The sequence below is a fragment of the Hypanus sabinus genome, chromosome 16 (assembly GCF_030144855.1).
Source record: "Hypanus sabinus isolate sHypSab1 chromosome 16, sHypSab1.hap1, whole genome shotgun sequence".
Lineage (NCBI taxonomy): Eukaryota > Metazoa > Chordata > Chondrichthyes > Myliobatiformes > Dasyatidae > Hypanus > Hypanus sabinus.
In genome coordinates, this window is record NC_082721.1 from 53382197 (window position 1) to 53408644 (window position 26448).

At 34.1% G+C, this 26448-nt stretch overlaps 1 protein-coding gene across 15 annotated transcripts in view; it reads left to right on the forward strand.

Annotated features, from left to right (window-relative positions):
- The window catches only part of LOC132406305 (E3 ubiquitin-protein ligase Arkadia-like), a 190580-nt gene that overhangs the window by 101803 nt on the left and 62329 nt on the right, over nucleotides 1-26448 (forward strand). For all 15 annotated transcript variants that reach the window (XR_009516128.1, XR_009516129.1, XM_059991787.1 and 12 more), the window contains one exon: nucleotides 156-342. Coding sequence is in view for 13 of the 15 variants with exons in the window: in XM_059991787.1 (XP_059847770.1) it covers nucleotides 156-342 (187 nt within the window). In the remaining 2 variants the exon portion in view is untranslated. The remainder of the gene's footprint in view (nucleotides 1-155; nucleotides 343-26448) is intronic.

Genomic DNA, 26448 nt, shown 5'->3' on the forward strand with positions numbered 1-26448 from the left:
AAATGGGAAGGGTATGAGAAACCCGAACAGCTTGCAAGAGGGTGATTTATGACTTCTAATGCATGTTCATTTTATGATTTCACTGTTGATATAAACCTGATGATTTTACCTTGAAGAACCTCTGAACTGATTGTTTTCCTTACTGGTAACTTTAGGCTTCTTTATGTGACCTGACTAACCTGGCAGAAGATGTTGATGGGGTTGAAGCTGTCCAGAAGAGCAGTGTCCAAGTACCATCTTGGCCTGCCCATAGTTCCCAGGAGATGGAAGTGAATGGAAACCAGCCACCGACTGTTTTGTCACCAATCCTTTGGCATTCTCATGGTTCTCCTCTAAATGAGGGTAATGGCAGCAGATATGATGCAAACTAGCTCAACACAGTTAACTCTTCCTCTTGTTTCGGTTCAGCTTGCTACAGTCTAACATCCAGCCAAGTCACGTTCCAGGGATTCAGCATGAATCTCAAGGTCACCAAGGCCATGGTGCACCTTACCATTTTTCCAGATACCTGTTAAGTTTTGCTGGGTGTATGTTTGTTATTTCTTTTTTTTTTCTCAGAGATTATTTATTCAGGGTTTCACTGAAAAATTTATGAAAGAACAGAAACCTTATCATTTCCTGTTGACAACCAGCTGGTCTAATTTCACCCTTTATGTTACTTATAAGTGTTTTATATTTAACAGAGGGTAGCACAAGTACCTTCAGTTCTTTAATATTCTGTCCTGTGTCCGGATCCTTTTCCTTTAATGGACTATCTAGTCTTCAATTACTTTCTGCAAAGCCTCTCATACTCAATCACCTAATTCTCCATTTAGTTTACCATCCCATTGTCTTCTTCAAATGCTACCGAACTCTGGGTTGCCATTTATTCACTACATGCTTATAACGGCCATTTGCACATTATGCTGCAGTGTGCATAATGCAGTATGCTGCATTATGCTCTGGCAGCCCTGTTTAGTTTTCTCTGTAATATGGGTTGGTTAGGCTCTGGGATTGGTCAGTACCTATCATTTGTGAAGCATAAGTGTTATTTGTTACTCTGGTCTGAACTGTGTGGTACTGAGGATACAACAGAGATGTTCTGGGATTATCGTGGTTGGTACTAATAATCACAGCCAGTTTTAAATGGGTATATATGACTGAAGCTAATAGTGATTGTGTCTTAATTCCCATTAATAACCTTTACCAGAGTTCCTTGATGAAAAGAATCAACTAAATATTTGTTGACTATAGGTGCTTTTGATATGCTGTAGCTGGAATTCAACGCTTCACCATTTCCTATCAAGTGTTCATGTCATTGACCATTTCCTTTGGAGCTTTCATTTGATACTTGAAGAATTTTCAAATAATTCTTCATGGTGTTTTCCCTTCCTCATCAACAATCATATGTCTAAATTTGTTATCTCAATTCTTGGAAGTCAGCTTGACTGTACCCAATGCAGTCTAGATTTATTTAAGATTAACTTTTGCACTTAATATCACTGTTACGCTTTATGAAATTCTAACATGTGATCACTCTGTATAGAGTTTCCTTTACTACTAAAGAGTTAAGCAAATCACAGTGTTAAATTGCCTGGAGTATAGGAAACCTCAAATTTAGTCTGTATCTCAGCCTTTGGATCATCCTCCTTAAGCCAATCTATCTAATTTGTGTTAGCGCTGGTACCCCTCGAACCTCAGTTACAAGTGCTTTTTTCAGCAGTGTACTAATGCTGGTGTTCACTATCTCCTGGTATTTATGCCACACTAATGAAAATCCTGAAGTTAGTGCTCAGGTCTTTAAACAAAGCTGTAGGTGCTCATTAAGTGTATTCATGTTTGAGATGGAGAGATTCCAGGATGGCATGAGAATTTGAAGGTGGAAGGCAGAGGAAGAGACTCAATAACATTCATTACATGCCTACACCAATTCCTGCCTATGTTGTGCAAGAAACCCTTAGAAGCACTAGTAGGGGGGCGTCACGTGATGACGTAGGATCGAGACGTTGGGAATCCAGCTCCCTCGTAAAAAGTAATGAAATAGGGTTTAAATGAAGAAGAGTTAACAAATATCTACTAGAATCTATTTATAAGTAACTCAGGATTATCTTTTAATATGGCTCCTAAACCAAAACAGAAGAAAGCTACTACTTCGAAGACAGAGCAAATTGGCGGGGAAAAAGGCCTAACCGTCTCGGCGAAGCCTCGGACTCAAGTTGGATCTCCTCCCGGTGAAGTGCATGGCACTTCTGATGATGCGGGACAGGAAGTTGCAGCAATGTTGGCGGTCCCTAAGAAGAAACGGCAAGAACAGCGCATGTGCGAAGAAACAAGTATGCATGAACAGATATTAACAAAACTACAGATCCCAACTATGGCTGGAAGTGAAATTGGAAGTGAATCGGAAGTGGAATCAGACTCTTCGGGAAGTTCAGAGGGGGAAGAAGAGGAAAAGAAGGAAGAGGTTAAAGGAGACATAAAAGATATCCTGATATATATTATGAATGAATTAAAAGCTATAAGAAGGATGCAGAATACACTCGATAATGTGGTGGTAAAACAAAAGAAGATGGATAATAAAGTTAAAGAGATGGAAGTAAAAGTGGAAGAAAACACTGAAAGAATAGATAAGATAGAAGACAATAATCTTGCCTGGACAATAGAAAGAAAACGGATGTTGGAAAAAATAGATGCGCTTGAAAATTCTAGTAGACGAAATAATATCAAAATTGTTGATCTTATGGAAGGTACAGAGGGAGAAAATGCAATAAAATTCTTTCAAGAATGGATTCCGAAAATTTTGGAAATGAAAGAAGGAAGTCAAGTAATTGAAATTGGAAGAGCACACAGAGCTTTAAGACCAAGACCTCAACAAGATCAAAATCCAAGATCAATTTTGATAAAATGCTTAGTGGACCAAGATAAAGAAATGATCTTGAAGGCAGCTACTCAAGGTGCTAAAAAGAGAAATGGGCCATTGATAATAGAAGGGAAAAGAGTTTTTTTTTATCCAGACATAAGTTACGATCTTCTGAAGAGGCGGAAGGAATTTACTCCAGTGAAAAAATCTTTATGGGAAAAGGGCTATAAATTTTTATTGAGCTACCCAGCAAAATTGATCATTTTCCTGGATAACGAAGAAAGAAGATTTTTCGTTGACTACTGGAAAACGGAGAAATTCGTACAAGAATTACCTGATGTCCATGAAGAGGAGTAAAGAATTATAGAAATGAAATGGACTAATGATGAAGACTGAAAGAAGGTTGGACTTGATGGACATTTATTAAAAAAAAGTTGAGTATTAATTGGGAGTAGAGACATTAATTATTTTCTTTTTTTTCTTCACTAATATATTTTCTTTTTTTTTGCGGGGGAGCCGGAGGAGCTCCTGATCAATGGCTGCGAGTTTCACGTGTACAAACATGGCGATTGACATGACCCGTAAAATGGGGGGGGGGGGGCCATAATGTTGTGTTCTTTTTATTCACAACATTGTTATCTTTCTTCTATTTTTCTTCTCTTTTGCCTGGATGGTTGGGGAGAAACTCATAGCAACATGGAGAATTTTAAAGAGTTCCCAAGGTATTATGAATGATTAATTTACTTAATTTTTAAAGTTTTATTGTTAATGGAATTAATGGACCTGTGAAAAGAAAAAGAGTTTTAATATATATTAAGAAAATGAAAGGAGATATAGCGTTTTTACAAGAAACACATTTAACAGAAACAGAACATAACAAATTAAAGAGGGATTGGGTTGGAAATGTCATTGCAGCTTCATTTAATTCAAAATCGAGAGGAGTTGCAATTTTGGTTAATAAATCTTTACCAATTAAAATACTAAATGTAGTAATTGATTCTGTGGGGAGATATGTGATTATACATTGTCAAATTTTTTCAGAATTATGGACACTTATGAACATTTATGCACCAAATGAAAATGATGCAAAATTCATACAAGAAGATTTTTTGAACTTGGCTGATGCACATGATAAAATATTAATAGGTGGAGATTTTAATTTTTGTTTAGATCCAGTTTTGGATAGGTCAACTAAAGTTGCTACAAAATCAAAAGTAATAAAACTAACTTTATCATTAATGAAAGATTTAAACCTGTTTGATATATGGAGAAAAATTAATCCAAGAGAAAGAGACTATTCATTTTATTCAAATAGACATAAAACTTACTCAAGGATTGATTTTTTTATTATTAAAAAATATTCAAGATAGAGTGAAAAGTGTGGAATATAAAGCAAGGATACTGTCAGATCATTCCCCCTTGACAATGACAATGATAATGATGGATAAGGAGGAATCGATTTATAGATGGAGATTTAATTCAATTTTACTAAAACTTCAGGATTTTTGTGATTTTTATGAAAAAACGGATTCAGTTTTTTTTTGGGATACAAATTTACATTCAGTTGAGGATAAAATTGTATTATGGGAAGCGATGAAAGCATATTTAAGGGATCAGATTATAAGTTATACATCTAAAATTAAGAAGGGATACATGGCAGAAATAGATCAATTGGAAAAAGATATCATAAAGTTAGAAGAAGAATCTCAAAGATATATGACAGAAGAAAAACAAAGACAACCTGTTAATAAAAAACTACAATATAATACACTCCAAACATACAGAAAAAGTAAGTATGAGAACTAAACAGAAATATTACGAATTAGGTGAAAGATCACATAAAATTCTTGCTTGGCAGCTGAAAACAGAACAGACTTCTAAAACAATAAATGCAATTAGAACAAGTGTAAATAAGGTTACTTATAAACCTTTAGAAATTAATGAGACTTTAAAAATTTTTTACACTGAACTATATCAAACAGAATCACAAAATAAGATTGCTGAGATAGATAAATTTTTATCACAAATAATCCTTCCAAAATTAAATTTGGAAGAACAGAAAGGATTAGATATGCCCTTTACATTAAAAGAGGTTGAAGAAGCTTTAGGATCACTTCAGAGTAATAAATCCCCAGGAGAAGGTGGTTTTCCTCCTGAATTTTATAAAAAATTTAAAGATTTATTAATTCCTCCTTTTATGGAATTAATATGCCAAGTGGAAAGAATGCATAAAGTCCCACAATCTTTTTTAACAGCGATTTTAACTGTATTGCCAAAAAAAGATAGGGGCCCTTTAAAACCAACATCATATAGGCCTATTTCTTTGTTGAATACAGATTATAAAATAATAGCAAAAATTTTATCTAATAGAATATCTAAATATTTACCAAAATTAATACATATGGATCAAACAGGTTTTATTAAAAACAATGAATGGATAATATAACCCGGTTACTTAGTATAATTCATTTGGCACAAAAAAGAGAGGAAATGAGTGTGGCAGTTGCTTTGGATGCAGAGGAAGCATTTGATAGATTGGAGTGGGATTTTTTATTTAAGGTATTGGAAAAATATGAGTTAGGAAAATCTTTTATACAATGGATTAAAACCTTAAATACTAATCCTCAAGCTAAAGTAGTTACAAATGGTTAGATTTCAACACTATTTTGCTTAACGAGGTCAACTAGACAAGGCTGCCCATTATCACCTGCTTTATTTGTGTTGGCAATAGAACCATTAGCTGAATTAATTAGAACAGATTCAGACATTGGGGGCTTTAGAGGTAATCAAGAAGAATATAAGATTAATTTATTTGCTGATGATGTTTTAATTTATTTAACAAACCCATTGCAATCTTTGCAAAGACTATCTTTTAGATTGGAAGAATATGGGAAAGTATCAGAGTATAAAGTAAATTGGGATAAAAGTGAAATTTTACCCCTTACCAAAGGAAATTATAATCAATGTCGATTAGTAACTCAATTTCGATGGTCAATAAATGGGATAAAATATTTAGGTATTAGAGTTGATAATGATGTAAAAAATTTATATAAACTAAATTATTTGCCATTATTAAAAAAAAAGAGGATCTTGATAAATGAATGATGTTACCAATAACATTAATAGGTAGACTTAATGCTGTAAAAATGAATATATTTCCTAGATTGCAATATTTATTCCAAACTTTACCAATACAATTACCTCAGAAGTTTTTTCAAGAACTGAATAAATATGTAAGGAAATTTCTTTGGAAAGGAAAGATGTCAAGAATATCATTGGAAAAATTGACATGTAAATTTGATTTAGGAGGGATACAACTTCCAAATTTTAAGAATTATTATAAAGCAAATCAACTTAGATTTATTGCGTCTTTATTTGATGAAGAAAAACCGGCATGGATTAGAATAGAATTAGATAAGATAGGAGAAAACATACCAGAACATTTTATATATAAATGGGAATCCAAATGGATACGGGAAAAAAAAATCTATATTAAGACACTTGATTGATTTATGGAATAAGGTAAATATGGACGATGAGATAAAGACATCTTTATTAGCAAATTTATTAGCAAAAAGAACCTTAATTCAAAATAGGCTTATTCCTTTTACAATGGATAATAAACTTTTACATAATTGGTTCCAAAAGGGGATTAACTATATAGGTGATTGTTTTGAAGGAGGTATATTGATGTCGTTTGATCAATTAAAAAATAAATATAAAATATCAAATAACACCTTTTTCCCCGCCAACTTGCGCAGTCTTCGAAGTAGTAGCTTTCTTCTGTTTCAGTTTAGGAGCCATATCTAAAAATATGGTAATTGTATTGGTAAAGTTTCGATGTAATCAAGAAATTGGTACTTTTTTACATTCTACTTGGTCTTGTTTTAAAATTCAACCATTTTGGATAAATCTAAGACTTTTATTGGAACAAATTACTGGAGTACAACTCCCACATAGTCCAGTATTATTCTTATTAGACATTGAAGGGACAATACCGAAACTTAAATTGAGTAAGTATCAGAAAAAATTTATAAAAATTGCATTGGCAGTAGCCAAAAAAGTTATTGCAGTTACTTGGAAATCTGATTTATATTTAACTATGGATTGTTGGAATAATGAAATACATAGTTGTATTCCATTGTATGTATTGAAAAAATTACATACAATCTAAGAAATGAATATGATATATTTTTGAAAACTTGGCTCCCGTACCTACAAAAGATAGGTCCTTTGAAGATAAAATTTTAAAGTAATTGGGGAAAATTAAAAATAATAATTAAAATTATTTTGAACTCCATGGAGCATGTGAGGATCCTCTGATATCCAGGCAATCTTTCTCTTCTTTCTTTCTCTTTTTTTTTCTTTCTTTAGATGAGGGGGGGAGGGTTAATATTTTTCTCACTTTTTTATCATCACATTTATTCTTTGTAATTTTCTAAAATTTAATAAATTTTAAAAAATTTAAAATTTTTTTTAAAATGGGGGGGGCGTCATGTGATGACATAGGCTCGAGACATTGGGAATCCAGCTCCCTCGTAAAAAGTAATGAAATAGGGTTTAAGTGAAGAAGAGTTAACAAATACCTACTAGAAACTATTTATAAGCAACTCAGAAAGAGATTATTCATTTTATTCAAATAGACATAAAACATACTCGAGGATAGATTTTTTTCTATTATCAACGAATACTCAAGATAGAGTGAAAAATGTGGAATATAAAGCAAGAATATTGTCTGATCATTCTCCTTTAATAATGACAATGATAATGATAGATAAAGAGGAATCAATTTATAGATGGAGATTTAATTCAATTCTACTAAAACGTCAAGATTTTTGTGATTTTATGAAAAAGCAGATTCAGTTCTTTTTAGATACAAATTTACATTCAGTTGATGATAAATTTATATGGTGGGAAGCAATGAAAGCATATTTGAGAGGCCAGATAATAAGTTATACTTCTAAAATTAAGAAGGAATATACGATAGAAATAGACCAATTGGAAAAAGAGATTATAAAATTAGAAAAAGAATCTCAAAGAAATATGACAGAAGAAAAACGAAGACAACTTATTAATAAGAAGTTAAAATATAATACACTCCAGACATATCGAACAGAAAAAGCAATTATGAGAACTAAACAGAGATATTATGAACTAGGTGAAAGATGACATAAGGTCCTTGCATGGCAGTTAAAAACAGACCAGACTTCTAAAACAATAAATGCAATTCGATCAAAAGTGAATGAAATTACTTATAAGCCTCTAGAAATTAATGAGGCTTTTAAGAATTTTTATTCTGAGTTGTATAAATCAGAATCAAAGAATGATGATGTTAAGATAGAAGGATTTTTATCACAAATAACTCTTCCAAAATTAAATACAGAAGAACAGAAGGGATTAGGTATGCCTTTTACATTGAAGGAAATTGAAGAAGTTCTGGGATCACTTCAAAGTAATAAATCTCCAGGAGAAGATGGTTTTCCGCCTGAATTTTTAAAACGTTTAAAGATTTATTAATCCCTCCTTTTATGGAGTTAATACAGCAAGCGGAAAGAACGCATAAACTTCCAGAATCTTTTTCAACAGCTATTTTAATAGTATTGCTAAAAAAAGATAGAGACCTTTTAAAACCAGCATCATATAGACCTATTTCTTTATTAAACACTGATTATAAAATAATAGCAAAAATCTTATCTAATAGATTATCTAAATGCTTACCAAAATTAGTGCATATGGATCAAACAGGATTTATCAAAAATAGACAATCGGCAGATAATGTAGCCCGGTTATTTAGTATAATCCATTTAGCACAAAAGAGGGAGGAAACAAGTGTGGCAGTTGCTTTAGATGCAGAAAAAGCATTTGATAGATTGGAATGGGATTTTTTATTTAAGGTATTGGAAAAATATGGATTAGGAACATCATTTATAAAATCGATTAAAACCTTAAATACTAATCCCAAAGCTAAAGTAGTGACAAATGGTCAAATTTCAACATCATTTCAGTTAACAAGATCAACTAGGCAAGGTTGTCCATTATCACCTGCTTTGTTTGTGTTGGCAATAGAGCCACTAGCTGAATTAATTAGAATGGACTCAGATATTAAGAGTTTCAGAGTTAATCAGAAAGAATACAAGATTAACTTATTTGCTGATGTTCTACTTTATTTAACAGATCCATTACATTCACTACGCAAATTATCTTATAGATTAGAAGAATATGGGAAAACACCGGGTTATAAAATAAATTGGGATAAAAGTGAAATTTTACCTCTTACTAAAGGAGATTATAATCAATGTCGATTAATAACTCAATTTAGATGGCCGGCAAACGGTATAAAATATTTAGGTATAAGAGTTGATAATGACATAAAAAACTTATACAAATTAAATTATTCACCACTTTTGAAAAAAATTCAGGAACATCTTGATAAATGGATGGCATTACCAATAACATTAGTAGGTAGAGTAAATACTATAAAAATGAATATATTCCCTAGACTACAATATTTATTTCAACCATTACCAATACAATTACCCCAGAAGTTTTTTCAAGAGTTAAACAAATACGTGAGGAAATTTCTCTGGAAAGGTAAGATGTCAAGAATATCGTTGGAAAAATTGACATGGAAATTTGATCTAGGATGATTACAACTTCCAAATTTTAAGAATTATTATAAAGCAAATCAACTTAGATTTATTGCATCTTTTTTCGAGAAAGATAAACCGGCATGGATTAGAATAGAACTAGATAAAATAGGAGAAAACGTACCAGAAGATTTTATATATACATGGGAATCTAAATGGATACGGGAAAAGAAAGAATCTCCTATATTAAAACATTTGATTGACTTATGGAATAAGATAAATGTTGATGATGAGACAAAAAAATCTTTATTAGCAAAGAGATCTTTAATTCAAAATAGACTTATTCCTTTCACAATGGACAATCAACTTTTATATAATTGGTTTCAAAAAGGGATTAGATATATAGGAGATTGTTTTGAAGGAGGTATATTAATGTCATTTGATCAATTAAAGAATAAATATAAATGATACTTTATTTTACTTTCAATTAAGGGCTTATTTAAGAGAAAAATTAGGTCAAACAATGTTATTGCCGAAATCTAATGAAATAGAAATTTTAATTCAAAAAGGAAATATTAAAAAATTTATATCTTGTATGTATAATTTGATTCAAAAACAGGCAATTAAACAAGGAGTCCATAAGTCAAGACAAAAATGGGAAAGTGATTTGAATATTAAAATTGAAGAAACAAATTGGTCAAGACTATGTCTTGATAGTATGACAAATACAATAAATGTTCGGTTAAGATTAGGGCAGTATAATTTTCTACATCAATTATATATGACACCACAAAAAATAAATTAATTAAATCCAAATTTATCGGATCAATGTTTCTGATGTAACCAAGAAACTGGTACTTTTTTACATTCTACATGGTCTTGTTCTAAAATTCAACCTTTTTGGACAAATTTAAGACTTTTACTGGAACAAATTACAGGAACACAATTTCCTCATAATCCAATATTACTCTTACTAGGTGATATTGAAGGGGTAAAACCGAAACTTAAACTAAATAAATATCAGAAAGAATTCATAAAAATTGCACTGGCAGTAGCCAAAAAAGCTATTGCAGTTACTTGGAAATCGGATACATATTTAAGTATAGACTCTTGGAAGAAAGAAATCTATAGTTGTATTCCATTAGAAAAAATTACTTATAATTTAAGAGATAAATATGAAACATTTCTGAAAATTTGGAGCCCTTATTTACAAAAGACAGGACTAAATATATAGATGCTCTGAAGATGAAACAATTGGTTATTTGGGGAAAGAAATAAATATATATATTAAAGTTATTACGAACTCCATGGAGCATGTGGAGATCTACCAACAACCAGGCACTCTTTCTTTCTCTTTTTTTTCTATAGGGTAGTCAGGGGGGAGGGGGGAAGGGTTATATACATTTTTTTTCATATTTACTCTGTAATTACTTAAAAATGCAATAAAAAAAGTTTTCAAAAAAAAAGAACAGATATAAGAAGGATGCAGATTACACTGGATAATGTGGTGGAAAAACAATAGAAGATGGATAATATAGTTAAAGAGATGGAAGTAAAAATGGAAGAAAACACAAAGAATAGATAAGATAGAAGACAATAATCTTGCCTGGACAACAGAAAGAAAACGGGTGTTGGAAAAAATAGATGCGCTTGAAAACTCTAGTAGATGAAATAATATCAAAATTGTTGATCTTATGGAAGGTACAGAGGGAGAAAATGCAATAAATTTCTTTCAAGAATGGATTCCGAAAATTTTGGAAATGAAAGAAGGAAGTCAAGTAATTGAAATTGAAAGAGCACACAGAGCTTTAAGACCAAGACCTCAACAAGATCAAAATCCAAGATCAATTTTGATAAAATGCTTAGTGGACCAAGATAAAGAAATGATCTTGAAGGCAGCTACTCAAGGTGCTAAAAAGAGAAATGGGCCATTGATGGTAGAAGGGAAAAGAGTTTTTTTTTTATCCAGACATAAGTTACGATCTTCTGAAGAGGCAGAAGGAATTTAATCCAGTGAAAAAATCTTTATGGGAAAAGGGCTATAAATTTTTATTGAGCTACCCAGCAAAATTGATAATTTTCCTGGATAACGAAGAAAGAAGATTTTTCGTTGACTACCGGAAAGCGGAGTAATTTGTACAAGAACTACCTGATATCCATGAGGGGGATTAAAGAATTATAGAAATGAAGTGGACTAATGATGAAGACTGAAATAAGGTTGGACTTGATGGACATTTATAAGGAATAAGAAGAAAAAAAATAGTTGAGTATTAACTGGGAGTAGAGACATTAATTATTTTCTTTTTTGTTTCTTCACTAATATATTTTTTTTGCATGGGAGTTGGAGGAGCTTCTGATTGATGGCTGCGAGTTTCACGTGTACAATCATGGCGATTGCCATAACCCGTAAAATGGGAAGGTAATGTTGTGTTCTTTTTATTCGCAACATTAGTGGAGGGGTATTTTGTTTTTTTTCTTATATATTAGTTATCTTTTTTCTATTTTTCTTCTTTTTTTGCCTGGATGGTTGGGGAGAGACTCATAGCAACATGGAGAATTTTAAACAGTTCCCAGGGTATTATGAATGATTAATTTACTTAATTTTTTAAGTTTTAATGTTAATGGACTTAATGGACCTGTGAAAATACATGGCAGAAATAGATCAATTGGAAAAAGATATCATCAAATTAGAAAAAGAACTCAAAGATATATGACAGAAGAAAAATGAAGACAACTTGTTAATAAAAAATTACAATATAATACACTCCAGACATATCGTACAGAAAAAGTAATTATGAGAACTAACAGAAATATTATGAATTAGGTGAAAGATCACATAAGATTCTGGCTTGGCAGCTGAAAACAGAACAGGCTTCTAAGACAATAAATACAATTAGAACAAGTGCAAATAAGGTTACTTATAAAACTTTAGAAATTAATGAAAATTTAAAAAAAATTTATACTGAACTATATCAATCAGAATCACAAAATAAGATTGCTGAGGTAGATAAATTTTTATCACAAATAACCCTTCCAAAATTAAAATTGATGGAAAAAGCTGGTCAAGATTATGTTCTGATAGTATGATCAATACAATAAATGTTCAACTTAGATTAGTACAATAGAATTTTTTACATGAATTATATATAACACCACAGAAAATAAATAGATTAAATTCAAATATGTCTGACCATTGTTTTCGATGTAATCAAGAAATTGGTACTTTTTTACATTCTACATGTTCTTGTTTTAAAATTCAATCATTTTGGATAAATCTGAGACTTTTATTGGAACAAATTACTGGAGTACAACTCCCACATAGTCCAATATTATTTTTATTAGGAGACATTGAAGGGACAATACCGAAACTTAAATTGAATAAGTATCAGAAAAAATTTATAAAAATTGCATTGGCAGTAGCCAAAAATGTTATCGCAGTTACATGTAAATCTGATTTATATTTAACTATGGATCATTGGAATAATGAAATATATAGTTGTATTCCACTTGAAAAAATTACATACAATGTAAGAAATGAATATGATATATTTGTGAAAATTTGGCTCCCGTACCTACAAAAGATAGGTCCTTTGAAGATAAAATTTTAAAGTAATTGGGGAAAATTTGAAATAATAATTAAAATTATTTTGAACTCCATGGAGCATGTGGGGATCCTCTGATATCCAAGCAATCTTTCTCTTCTTTCTTTCTTTTTTTTCTTTCTTTAGATAAGGGTTAAGGGGGGGGAGGGTTAATATAATTTTTTCTCTTTCATACTATTTTATCATTACATTTATTCTTTGTAATCTTCTAAAAATTTAATAAATAATTTTTTTAAAAAAGAAGCTAGTAATGTAGAAAAGTTTGGAACATTAGGTTATTAAAACTGAGTGATCATAGCTTTTGGGAAACATTTAACAAGTTTGAGGTTTTTACTTCAGAAAACTTGTATGTTAGAGGTCTTCAAAGTTGGCCAGTATGGCAAAAGAAATGATAAAAAATCTGAAATCAGGAACTATAATTCTGGTAAAAAGAAATAGCTCAGTTTTATTTGAAAGGAAATATGTGGGAAAGACTGAGAGAAGATGGGTGACATGTAAAGAGTTCTAAGTATATAGTGTAGAAATGGGCCATTTCATGAATCCTAATTATTCATCCTACTTCTCTTTATCAATCTTTTTATTAATTTAAAAACGGTATGTATCTATATGTAGATGAGGAGAATTATCTGAAATATGTATATCAATAACAGTTCATATAAAGGGTAAAATAAACATTATCAAGATCATACATAGTATTAATCTAATAATATATAATAAAAAAGATAATTGATTCTCCTCTTATCATTCCATGAAAAGAAGAAAAAAGATAAAGAAACTTTTATAATTTTTATGTACATAAAAAACCCCACTAAACACAAAAAAAACAAAAAAAAGGAGAAAAAAGGAACTGGGCAGCTCATACTGAGAGTGAAAGCAAGAAAAAAGAGAAAATTTCTGATCAAATCCAATGTTTCAAGAAAGTAACTAGAAGCACAATAATTCAAATCATGAAATTATTGAATAAAAGGTCGCCAGGTTTCTTCAAATTCAAAGGATGTATCAAATGTCCGACTTCTTATTTTCTCTAAACTTAGACAGGACATAATGGAGATAGGCCAATAAAAAAACTGTAGGTGGATTATAATCCTTCCATTTAAGCAAATGGCTCTCCTAGTCAATAAAGTTGTAAAAGCTATCATCTGTTGAGCGGAAACAGGAATATATCCTGTTTCCGGTGGAGTGATCCCAAAAATTGCTTTAAGTAAATTCATTTGTAGGTCCAAATTCAAGACTTTTGATAAAGTTTTAAAGACATCTTTCCAAAAATTATCTATCTTGATACAAGACCAAAACATATGTGTTAAAGTAGCCACCTCAATATTACATCTGTTGCAAATAGTATTAATATTGGAAAAGAGACGGGCTAATTTATCCTTTGACATATGTGCCCAATGAACTACCTTGAACTGTATCAAGGAATGACGGGCACAAATAGATGAAGTATTTACCAAATGAAAAATGTTATCCCATTGATTATCTGGAAGTGACTCTCGAAATTCCAATTCCCACGCAGCTTTAATTTTATTGTTAGATAACATTCGCAAATTCAGTAACCATTTATAAATTATAGCTATCAGTCCTTTTTGAAATGGTTTAACCTGGAAAAGAGTATCTATTGGATGAATAAGCAGAGGGAATATTTGGAAGTCAACTACGTAGAAAATTCCTAATTTGTAAATATTTATAAAAGTGTGTATTAGATAAGTCATATTTGTCCGCTAACTGAGTAAAAGACAATTCCCCATAAACATGTCTAAAAAAGTTGTTATTGCTTTGGTTTTCCAAATTAAAAAGGTCTGATCAGAGATTGATGGTTTAAAAAATAATTAAGGTGGATTTTACTAGAAAGAACAAAGTTATTAAACTCAAAGAATCTACAAAACTGAAACCAAATTCTTAATGTATGTTTAATAATGGGATTGAGGTCTCGACTACCAATCTTAGCAAAAAAAAAAGAGGAACTCCCAGTAAAGAGGCTAAAGACTACCCCTTCTCCGAGTTTTTCTCCAAATCCACCCATAAAGGACAGTCATGTATGTAATAAATCCAAAAAGAAATATATTGAATATTAATTGCCCAATAATACATTCTAAAATTTGGCAAAGCCATACTACCATACTTCTTTAATTTCTGCAATAAAGGTTTACTCAATCTAGGATTTTTATTATTCCAAATGTAAGATAAAATTTTAGAGTTTATTCTATCTAAAAACAGTTTGGGAACAAAAGCAGGGATTGCTTGGAATACATATAAGAACTTCGGTAACACTATTATTTTTATAGCATTAATTTGACCAATTAATGATAATGCCATAGGAGACCATTTAGAAAGTACTTGTTGTATGTATTCAATTAATGGAAGGAAGTTATATTTATACTGGTCCTTAAAATTTTTGGTAATTTTAATACCAAGATAAGTAAAGTTATTTTTAGCAATGCTGAAAGGAATTTGATCATATTGATCCAAGTAGTTATTAATATGGAACTTGTGTGCAAATTTAATTTATATCCAGAAAAACTACTAAAATCAGAAAATATAGATAACATAGCAGGAATAGATTTTTTTAGGATCCGAAATATAAATGAGCAAGTCATCTGCATACAACAAAACCTTATGCACTTTATCTCCTCTCTTAATACTTGAACCTTGTTGGAGTCCTGAAGAGCAATAGCAAGAGATTCTAAAGCCAGGTTGAATAACAGCAGGCTAAGAGGACAATCCTGGCAGGTACCTCTATATAGCCTAAAATATGGCGATTTTTGATTGTTAGTTATAACTGCCTCCATAGGGGCTTGATAGATCAGCTTAATCCAGGAAATAAACTCAGACCAAAATTAAATCTTTCTAAAACCTTGAATAAATAGGACCATTCTACCCTATCAAAGGCTTTCTCTTTCTGCTACTGAATAAACTTTATCTATTTCTTTAATCTTGTTAGTAATCACTAAAAGCTCCACTTACGTTTTCTTCTTAAAGCTACTGAATTTGAAATTATCTGTCCCCTAAGAAAAGATTTCATTGCATCCCAAGTAACCAAATTTGACATTCCCCCAGTTGTATTTATTTCAAAAAATAAACAAATTTGCTCTTTAATAAAACTTACAAATGCCGAATCATGCAGTAGTGTAGCATTAAATCTCCACTGAGATGCCTTCCATATGTTATCGGAAAACTTCATTATTAGTTTCATGGGCGCATGATACGACAACACAATAGCGTCATACGCACAGTCAACAACAAAAGGCACCAATCACGTATCCAAGAGAAAATAATCAATTCTTGAATATTTATGATGTACATGTGGAAAAAAAGAAAAAACTCCTTATCTTTAGGATGTAGAAATCTCCAAATATCGACCAAACCGTATTCTAGTAAAAAGGAATTAATACAGGACGCAGTCTCATTAGGGTGCCATGGATTGGTTGATAACCTATCAATCAAAGGGTTGAGGCAACAGTTAAAGTCACTGCCCATAATCAACTTATATTCATTTAAATTCGGCAGCGCAGAGAATAACCTTAACAAATTCAGGGCTATCTACATTAGGTGCATACACACACACCAAAGCCACCTTTTGACCACGTAACAAACCAGTAACAATTAAGTATCTTCCAATTGAATCAATGACAGTATTAAAATGTACAAAAGAGATTTTAAAATTAATAAAAATAGATACCCTTCTAATTTTAGTTACTGATGGAGAAAGAAACGGAGAGCCCCTCCAAAATAAAAAAAAATGGTTTTCATCTAACTTACGGATATGGGTCTCTTGCGCAAAAATAATATCAGCTTGAAGTGTTTTTAATTTCTTAAAGATCTTTCTATGCTTAATAGGTTGGTTCAAGCCATTCAGGTTCCAAGAAAATATACTAATTTTATTAACATCCATAATACGGTTTTAATTTAAAGTTTTATAAAATAAGTTGGTGCGCCGACACAGACCAAAACCGCAGGGAAGAACAAATTATGGATTTGATCAGAGAGGAAAAAAAACATAATTGACAGGAAAACCTCTCAGGACTGCCCAATCGAAAAAAACTAAACTAATAGCCCCACCCCTCTCCCCCCAAAACCCCCAAAAAAACGATCCAATAGGCGGATAGCATGCTAAACTAAACACCCTAAACCCTTTGTCTCTAATAAGCAGACTCCTTATTTTAAAAAAGTTATACGCTGATACCACTGATTAAAGACACAACAACAGATACGTAAAGAAATAAACAGATTCCAAATATTTTGATGTCTAACAGGTTGAAACGTAGTTAACAGTGGCTATCTTAAATTTATTTAATAAAAATTGATCATACATTCAGAAAAGATAGATTCAACCAAATAATATCTTACGACTGGTGTTAAACTCTTATAAATCGTAAAGAAAAAAAATAAAACAGCTAAAACGATGTCTGGACAGACATAAAACGTAGATTAAACTTTCAACGATCCAGCTACAAACCAGCTAAGGATTAAGTGATGGAGTGGCTTGCAAGACAAGCTTAAACTCCTTTATAAATTTTAAAGCCTCTTCTGGGGAGTCAAGCTGTTTTACCGAGCATTGGGCAGAAAAATTATCAAATGAGCTGGATAATGCAGAGAGGGATGACAGTTCTTCTTATAAAGATCAGCCATCACTTCCTGATATTTAAATATTTCTGCATAAACCTCAGGGGCAAAATCTTCAACTATATGAATCTCTACTCCATTATAAATTAGCTTCCTCCGCTTCCTAGCATCTCGCAGAATTGCTTGTTTAGTAGCAAAGTAATGCAGACATAAAATCACTGGACGTGGTTTTGTCTCCACCGAAGGCTTTGGGTGGGGGATTCGGTGAGCTCTATCTATCAATGGAGGAGCTTTGAGTATCACATTAAAAAATGAGTATAGCATATTCATGAAAAACTCACCGGTTTCCATGTTTTCAGACAAACCCAGTATGCGGGAATTCCTCCTATGACTTCAGCTTTCCAGATCAATCATTTTCTTCTTAATTCTTAATAATTCCGAAGAAACCTCCACAATTTTCTTCTCCATAGTAGAACACTTTAATTCTTGTTCTTTAATCACTTGATGCATTGTCTCCTGTTGTTTTATAATTCTGTTAGTGTCCTTTTTAAGCGTCTGATATTGAAATTCCAGATTCCTCGAAGATTCCTGGACTGCAGAGACGGTTTTTTTAAGCTTTTCATTAGCATTGGTCAGTTTATCAATCTTAGTGTCCACCATTCCGATCTTGGAATTAATATCTTGCAACAAAGAAAACATTCTTTCTGAAGTAGAGACTCCCTCTGCCTCCTTTGTTTGTTCAGTTTCAGAAACAATTTTGCCACCTCTTAATTCGATTCCAGTTCGGGTTCCAGCCGTTGTAATTAAATCGTAAATCCTTCATTAAAATCAATAAATCTTCAAAGTTTAAACAAAACTAGCAGTGGAAAGTAAGTTGTAAAAGGCAAGAGTAGAGCCAACAGGCGTCTTACTCCCTGAGCTGCCGAGAAGAGATTCCACCCTACTTCTCACCAACTCCAACCAGCCTATGTAGGAAGAAACTGAGGCCCCTGGAAAAAAACACACAGTAACAGAGTAGATACAGAGTGCCAAAAGTCAGGACTGAATTTGTATCTCTGGTGCTGTGAGTTAGCAGCTCTACCAACTGCATTGCTCTCTCCTGTGGACCATGAATACCAGTGCAGACAATTTTGTCTGATGATTATGTAACATATCTGACACAAATAGACCTATGTTGAGAATAGTGGCAAAATAGGTGAACTACTGCTCCAAAACCAGAAAGCTGAAATAAACATGTCTAAAATTCCTGCTCCGAGTCACACCAACCATTAACCAGCCATTTTGCTAACTTGTTATTAATATAACCATATAACAATTACAGCATGGAAACAGGCCATCTCGGCCTTTCTAGTCCATGCCAAACGCTTACTCTCACCTAGTCCCACCGACCTGCACTCATCCCATAACCCTCCATTTTACTAATTTTACTTTAAGTGACAATACCAAACCTGCCTCTACCACTTCTACTGGAAGCTCGTTCCACACAGCTACCACTCTCTGAGTAAAGAAATCCCCCCCTCGTGTTACCCCTAAACTTTTGCCCCCTAACTTTCAACTCATGTCCTCTTGTTTGAATCTGCCCTACTCTCAATGGAAAAAGTCTATCCACGTCAACTGTATTTAGCCCCCTCATAATTTTAGATACCTCTATCAAGTCTCCCCTCAACCTTCTACACTCCAAAGAATAAAGACCTAATTTGTTCAACCTTTCTCTGTAACTTAGATGCTGAAACCCAGGTAACATTCTAGTAAGTCTTCTCTGTACTCTCTCTATTTTGTTGACATCTTTCCTATAATTCGGTGACCAGAACTGTACACAATACTCCAAGTTTGGCCTCACCGATGCCTTGTACAATTTTAACATTACATCCCAACTCCTATACTTAATGCTCTGATTTATAAAGGCCAGCATACCAAAAGCTTTCTTCACCACCCTATCCACATGAGATTCCACCGTCAGGGAACTATGCACCATTATTCCTAGATCACTCTGTTCTTCTGCATTCTTCAATGCCCTACCATTTACCATGTATGTCTTATTTTGATTATTCCTACCAAAATGTAGCACCTCACACTTATCAGCATTAAACTCCATCTGCCATCTTTCAGCCCACTCTTCTAACTGGCCTAAATCCCCTGCAAGCTTTGAAAACCTACTTCATTATCCACAATGCCACCTATTTTCGTATCATCTGCATACTTACTAATCCAATTTACCACCCCATCATCCAGATCATTCATGTATATGACAAACAACATTAGAGCCAGTACAGATCCCTGAGGCACACCACTAGTCACCAGCCTCCAACCTGACAAACAGTTATCCACCACTACTCTCTGGCATCTCCCATCTAGCCACTGGATGGATTCTGTTTGTTTTTCATTCTCCCCATATTCTCATCAACTTTTCTGAGATTTTCTCCTTCACTTAAACAGCAGGAGCAATTTATGGCTGCAAATTAACCTACCAATCTGCATATCTTTGGGATATGGAAGGAAACCAGAACACATGGAAGAAACCTAAACCACTGCAGAGAGAATTTGCAACTGTACCAGAGTTAAGAATTGAACCTGGATTCCTGGAGTTGCAAAGTAGCAGCGCTATTTGCTGTGCTTCAGTAGAGGGAGTATATCCTGCACATAAATACTCTGCTTGGTTGCCAGTTATTCCTCTTTCCTCTTTGAGTACTAGTTTTATCCCTCCTGGTTATCTAATTACTTAAATAAAAAAAATTCTGTTTCCTCCATCTTTAAAGCCTGAGTGTTCCTAGTCATAATCGTTGTCTGAATTATTTTTCCCACCAAAATATGAATTAGGAACAAGAGTAGGTGACTTGGTGCCATCATTTACTGAAATGGCGGCTGATTGGATTCTTGTTAAGAATCAATTTGCCACGGCCTAAAAGACTCAGCATTCACCTCCCTTTGAGAAAGATTTAAATACTTCTGCAACCCTTTAAGAAATTTTACTTCGTCTACCTTAAATGAGTGATCCCTTATTTTTAAACAACAATCCCTAGTTCAATTCTTCCACTAAATAATCAACTAATTCATCCTGCCATGAATTTTTAGAATCTTGTGTTACAATCATTTTCACTTGCTCTTCTGAATTCCAGCAGATAATAACAGAGTTTGTTCAACTTTCCTTGTAAAGTTTATGTCAATTCTACCTAAAATTTGTGTTTCCTGATCTTTGAGCCATCCACAACTGGGAATAACTTTATCTTCATTAACCTTCTGTGCTCCAGTGAGAACAAACTGTCTTTTTTCATCTAACTTAATAGCTGCATCATTTAACCATTTTCCGTTTCATAAATCTTTCCTAGGCCCTTCATATCTTGGTCATAAAATGTGAATGCAATACTCCAGTTATGTCTAACCATTTTTTAAGAGTTCAAAATGCTTCCCCGTGTATGCTTTGTTAGTACATCTCTCTATCATTTGCTTTACAAACCATTTGTCATGTTGTTCCACTTGAAAATATTTATATATGTATGCACCCAGGTTCCACAATCTCTATTTCCCATAAAGTGGTGCCATTCAATCTATATTTTCTCTCCTTATTTTTCTTTCCAAAATATATCTCATCACTGATCTATGTATTAATTTTTTACGTTACTTCCTTGTTCTTCTTAGACAGCTTATCTGTGACTTCTGGCAGTCCATTCCTGCAAGAAGAGACAAAAAGACTGTGGTAAAGCTACATGATATGGTGCAGTCAGTACCAATTATCAACAGAAGGGAAAAATCTATTAGACATCATCCTTTGTTATCTGTATCTGTACCACTGGTATGAGTAATCACCACTCTGTCGTGAGGACAAGAAAACATCTGCCTATTATGAAACATTTAGTGTGTGGCTCTGTTACTATGCTAAAATAGGGTGATTTGAAAACATCTAGCATTTTCAATTTCAACATCCTTGAGTGTGGTCTTGCACTACAGAATTATGCTCCTCTGTAATCTCACTATCAGTAGTGTTAAGCCTGTGGACCAGTCCTTGTTTAATGAAGAATATAGGTGAACATGACAGGAGAAACACCAGACATAACTAAAAATGTTCAAGGCTTTGCAAACTAGCTAGATTTGCTGTAACTAATCAAATATCTGACTGGATCAGGAATCTTGGTGAATGTCAGAAGTATCAGTACAAGTAGAAGTTTAGGACAGGAATGTTCTCCATCTGTCCTTGATTGCCTGTCATCACGGTCAATATTCACCAAATTAACTTTTCTACAGGTAATGATAAATGGTTGAGAACACTAAACACCACAACGAAGGTGAGACTCAGCCCATCTTGGCTGTTGTATTGTGGAGGTATACCAACAGCACTTGTAGTTACAGAGTTCTATTGGCAGCTAACAGTTGTCCAGGTATGTTCTTCCACAGAAAGAATGGAAAATTTGGTTTGATGATGATGCCCCATTAGAATTCACTCTGCTGAAAGTGATGGAAGATTTTGGGGAGAGTTCTATTAGCTGGCACTTGCCAAAATGGTCAGCACTACTCAGCAACATAGCAACATTACTGCAAACATGGATAAAAGATGTGGTTATCAAATATGGAGGAGAAGTGTATTGGAGGTTGTGTTGGTGGAATATGACATCAAGTAGTAACTTGTTCATTGGAATTTGAGGAGATTACATGTAGGGTAGATAAAGAGGATCCAATGGATGTTGTACATTTGGACTTTCAGAAGGCCTTTGACAAGATGCCACACAAGGCTACTTAACAAGTTAAGAGCCCGTGGTATTACAGGAAAGTTTCTGGCATGAATAGAGCATTGGCTGATTGGTGGGAGGCAGCAAGTGGGAGTAAAAGGACCCTTTTCCGGTTGGCTGCCAGTGAGTAGTGGTGTTCCGTAGGGGATAGGTATTGGACCTCTTGTTTTTATGCTGTATGTCAATGATTTAGATGATGGAATTGATGACTTTGTTGTCAAGTTTGCAGATGATATGAATATTGGTGGAGAAGACAGGTACGCTGCAGAAGGACTTCAGCAGATTAAGAGAATGGGCAAGAGAGTGGCAAATGAAATACAATATTGGAAACTGCATGGTAATGCAGTTTGGTAGTAGAAATAAAGGTGTAGACTATTTTCTAAATGGGGACAAAATCCAAAATTTTGAGATGCGAAGAGATTTGGGTGTCCTTGTGCTGAACGAAGGCAAATGCAATGTTAGCATTCGTTTCAAGAGGTCTAGAATACAAGAGCAGGGATGTGATGCTGAGGCTTTATAAGGCACTGTTGATACCTCATCTTGAGTATTGTGAACAGTTTTGAGCTCCTCATCTAAGAAAAGATGTGCTGGCATTGGCGAGGGTTCAGGGTAGGTTCACAAGGATGATTCCGGGAATGAAAGTGTTATCATACGAGGAACATTTGATGGCTCTGTGCCTGTACTTGCTGGAATTTAGAAGGATGAGGGGGGATCTTATTGAAACTTTTTGAACATTGAAAGGCCTAGACAGAGTAGATATGGAAAGGATGTTTCCCATGGTGGGCAAGTCTAGGACAAGAGGGTGCTGCCTCAGGATAGAGGGGCATCCATTTAAATGCGGAGAAATTTCTTTAGCCAGAGTGTGGTGAATTTGTGGAATTTATTACCACAGGCAGCTGTGGAGGCCAGGTTGCTGGCTGTATTTAAGGCAGAGCTGTGTAGGTTTTTGATTGGACACTGCATCAAAGGTTACAGACAAAGGCTGGGGAGTGGAACTGAGTAGGAAAAAAATGGATCAGTCATGATTGAATGGCAGAGCAGACCCAGTGGACTAAATGGCCTAATCTGCTCCAATACTTATGGTCTTATGAAATTGAGTGAACTTTCTCCACTTACTGGAGTTGTACCTGCAGAAGTATATTTGTAAATGTCAGAAAGCAGCCAGTTCTGTCACTTAGCCCAGGACATTGCCGCAGGAGTTCCCCCACCTTTGTGCTGCTCCAAAGTGTTTGTGGATATTTGTAACTCCCCCAGAAATAAAGTTTACAATATAGTGGGCAGTAGGGCTTAAATGGTGTTCAAGTCTGGACAGCTAATACCAGCAGTTACAATACCAGTAAGAATCTAACCACCCTTGATCTTTGGTATCACCTTTGGACATTACCATCAAATTCTGAACAGATACGCAACTTGTATCTTATAGTCTTACAACTGGCTCAGTCATGTACATGAGCAAGTTCAAGTCTTGTTTCCAATACCTTGAGCGACTTGGCTCCTGACAATCCCAGACTTTTGCTATTGTTGCATCTGTGGCTGAGTTTAGCTGTAACAACACTTGAAGCTGAACCCAAGCCAACACAAACCAACTCACTTCAATACTCTTCATCCTGAACATCTGCTCCATCCACCAATGGAACACTGTAGCTACCATATGTACCATCTACAGATTGTAGCAACCTCTAAGGCTTTAAATAGTTTCAACAGGCTATGTTGAGTGTATGGGTAGAGGACTGGTTAAATAATAGAAAGCAGACAGAATAAATATGAAAACTGCTTTTGTGGATTTTGAGTGTATGAAAAAAATTATATATACACACTGTAAATCCACAATTGGGGCTCTTCTGTGAAGGGTGAAGCAGGTAACGTTTTAAGTTAATGAGCTTTATTCAGATTTTTTCTTACAGCCTTTGCCACAAGTGTATCTGTTCTAGGCTCTCATCGACTCACAGTTTATATTAGTGAATTTGATAATTAATGAGTTTAATGTATTTGTTTTTTGAGAGATCACAACCATCTGGGAAAGAACTGTGAGAAGAAAGAAAAGGTTGCAGAGGAATCTAAAGAGATTGGGCAACACACTAAATCCTCCATCGTATACATCGTATCCCCAAGGAGAAGACCAGAGCTGTTTTCCTCTTGAGGTTTTATTTGTCAGTGGAATGATACATTGAGAATTTTCAAATACTGCTTCATGAAGTTTTTCCTTCCTCATCATCAATCATGTCTAAATTTGACTTCTCAATCCTCTTTAGTATGCTTGTAGGTACACTTATGCAGTTGGCTATATTTAAGTTTAAGATTCTGGCTTTTGCTCTTGATGTCACTTTATGAAATTTTATCATATAATCACTCTTAACCCATGAACGCTATTCGTATTTTGCACTTTTAATTTTATTCTGAAATAGTGTTTTTTTTATGTCTTTCTCTGTGCTGCTGCCACAGAACAACAAATTAAAGGACATACTATATGTCAATGATTATAAATCTGATTCTCTTCCTTGGATTTCCTAGGAACCCAAGGCACACCGCTAGATAACAATACGTTAGGCTGTGGGCTACTTCACCTCACGTTAGTCTGATTTTTCAAAACCTTTTGTCTCCCCTACTACTTTGTGTGGCCTGTTCTATTGCAGTATTTATCATTGTAGATCTGGCTTTTCCTGCTGCCTTTGCCAACTTAAGGTTGCATTTACAATTAAAATTCACTGACTGACCTGCCCTCTTTCTTCAGTCCCATCAACTCCCATTCCTATCCCCCAGAGATCAGAATAGGGATACAAATGCTACTGGGAAAAGAACAAGATCTGCAGCATCATAGGAAGTCATTCCTGCCTGTGCCCATCGAACTTTACAACTCCTCCCTCAGAATATCAGACACCCTGAGCCATAGGCTGGTCCTGGACTTATTTCCACTTCGCTTAATTTACTTATTATTATTTAATTATTTATGGTCTTATATTGCTATATTTCTACTCTATTCTTGGTTGCTGCGATTGCAGCAAAACCCAATTTCCCTCGGGATCAATAAAGTATGTCTGTCTGACTGTATATCACAAGGCAGGAATTAAAAACATGAACTGCTAAAAAGTGGGTGTGAGATAAATGGAACTTGGATAGGTAACGATTATCAGAGCATTTAGGAAATAGATGAAACATTTTTTGATATCGATGGCATGGATGCAAAATGAAGCAAGAGAATAACTTGAGAAAAGTTTTAAATCTTTGGGGATCCTTGGACAATTGATTCAAGTCAGAGATGGGAAGTAAAGATGTTGGCAAAGAGAGCTAGACAAAAGTTATTAAGAAAGACTGGACCATGATAAATACTAGGTGACAATTGAAGCTTTCAGTTTATTGTTGACTCTAGAGAAGGTGTGGAACAAGGCAGGTTAATGAAGTGAGGTATCAACTGGCTAATCAACTGACAGAACAAGCTTGCTGCATGAATAACAGTGCCTCCCTCTTGATTGTGCAGACACACTATCCTTAACAGGAATAATACCAGAAATGAGATGTGATAAGTGTCTTGAAAGATCAAACAGACTTTAAGGGACACACACAAATGCTGGTGGAACACAGCAGGCCAGGCAGCATCTATAAGGAGAAGCACTGTCAACGTTTTGGGCCGAGACCCTTCGAGACCTGACAAAGGGTCTCGGCCTGAAACATCGACAGTGCTTCTCCTTATAGATGCTGCCTAGCCTGCTGCGTTCCACCAGCATTTTGTGTGTGTTGTTTGAATTTCCAGCATCTGCAGATTTCCTTGAGACTTTAAAGTAAATAGGTACCTAATCAATATATTTAAAATTAGGCAAAGATTTTACGAAGTGAACATAGGGTCATCTGTTTGCTTTAAGGTAGGGAGAGTTTAAAACTAAATGTCAAAAAGCACAATTTGCTCGGCGATAAAGCCAGTGGGAAATTCAGGAATTCTTTTTGCTGGGAAAGTAGTGAGAATGTGGAGCTCACCAGCTTGGTGCAGGTGTATGATAATCTGTACTTCAAGAACATCGACACAGGTCATGCTTGTAAAGGCAGATAAAAGATGAGTGTTTTTCATAAATGCTAGCGCATGTTTATATTGCTGGGCATCCTGCTGTATTTTTCATTTATGCCCATGCTCGAGTGATAATGTTGCA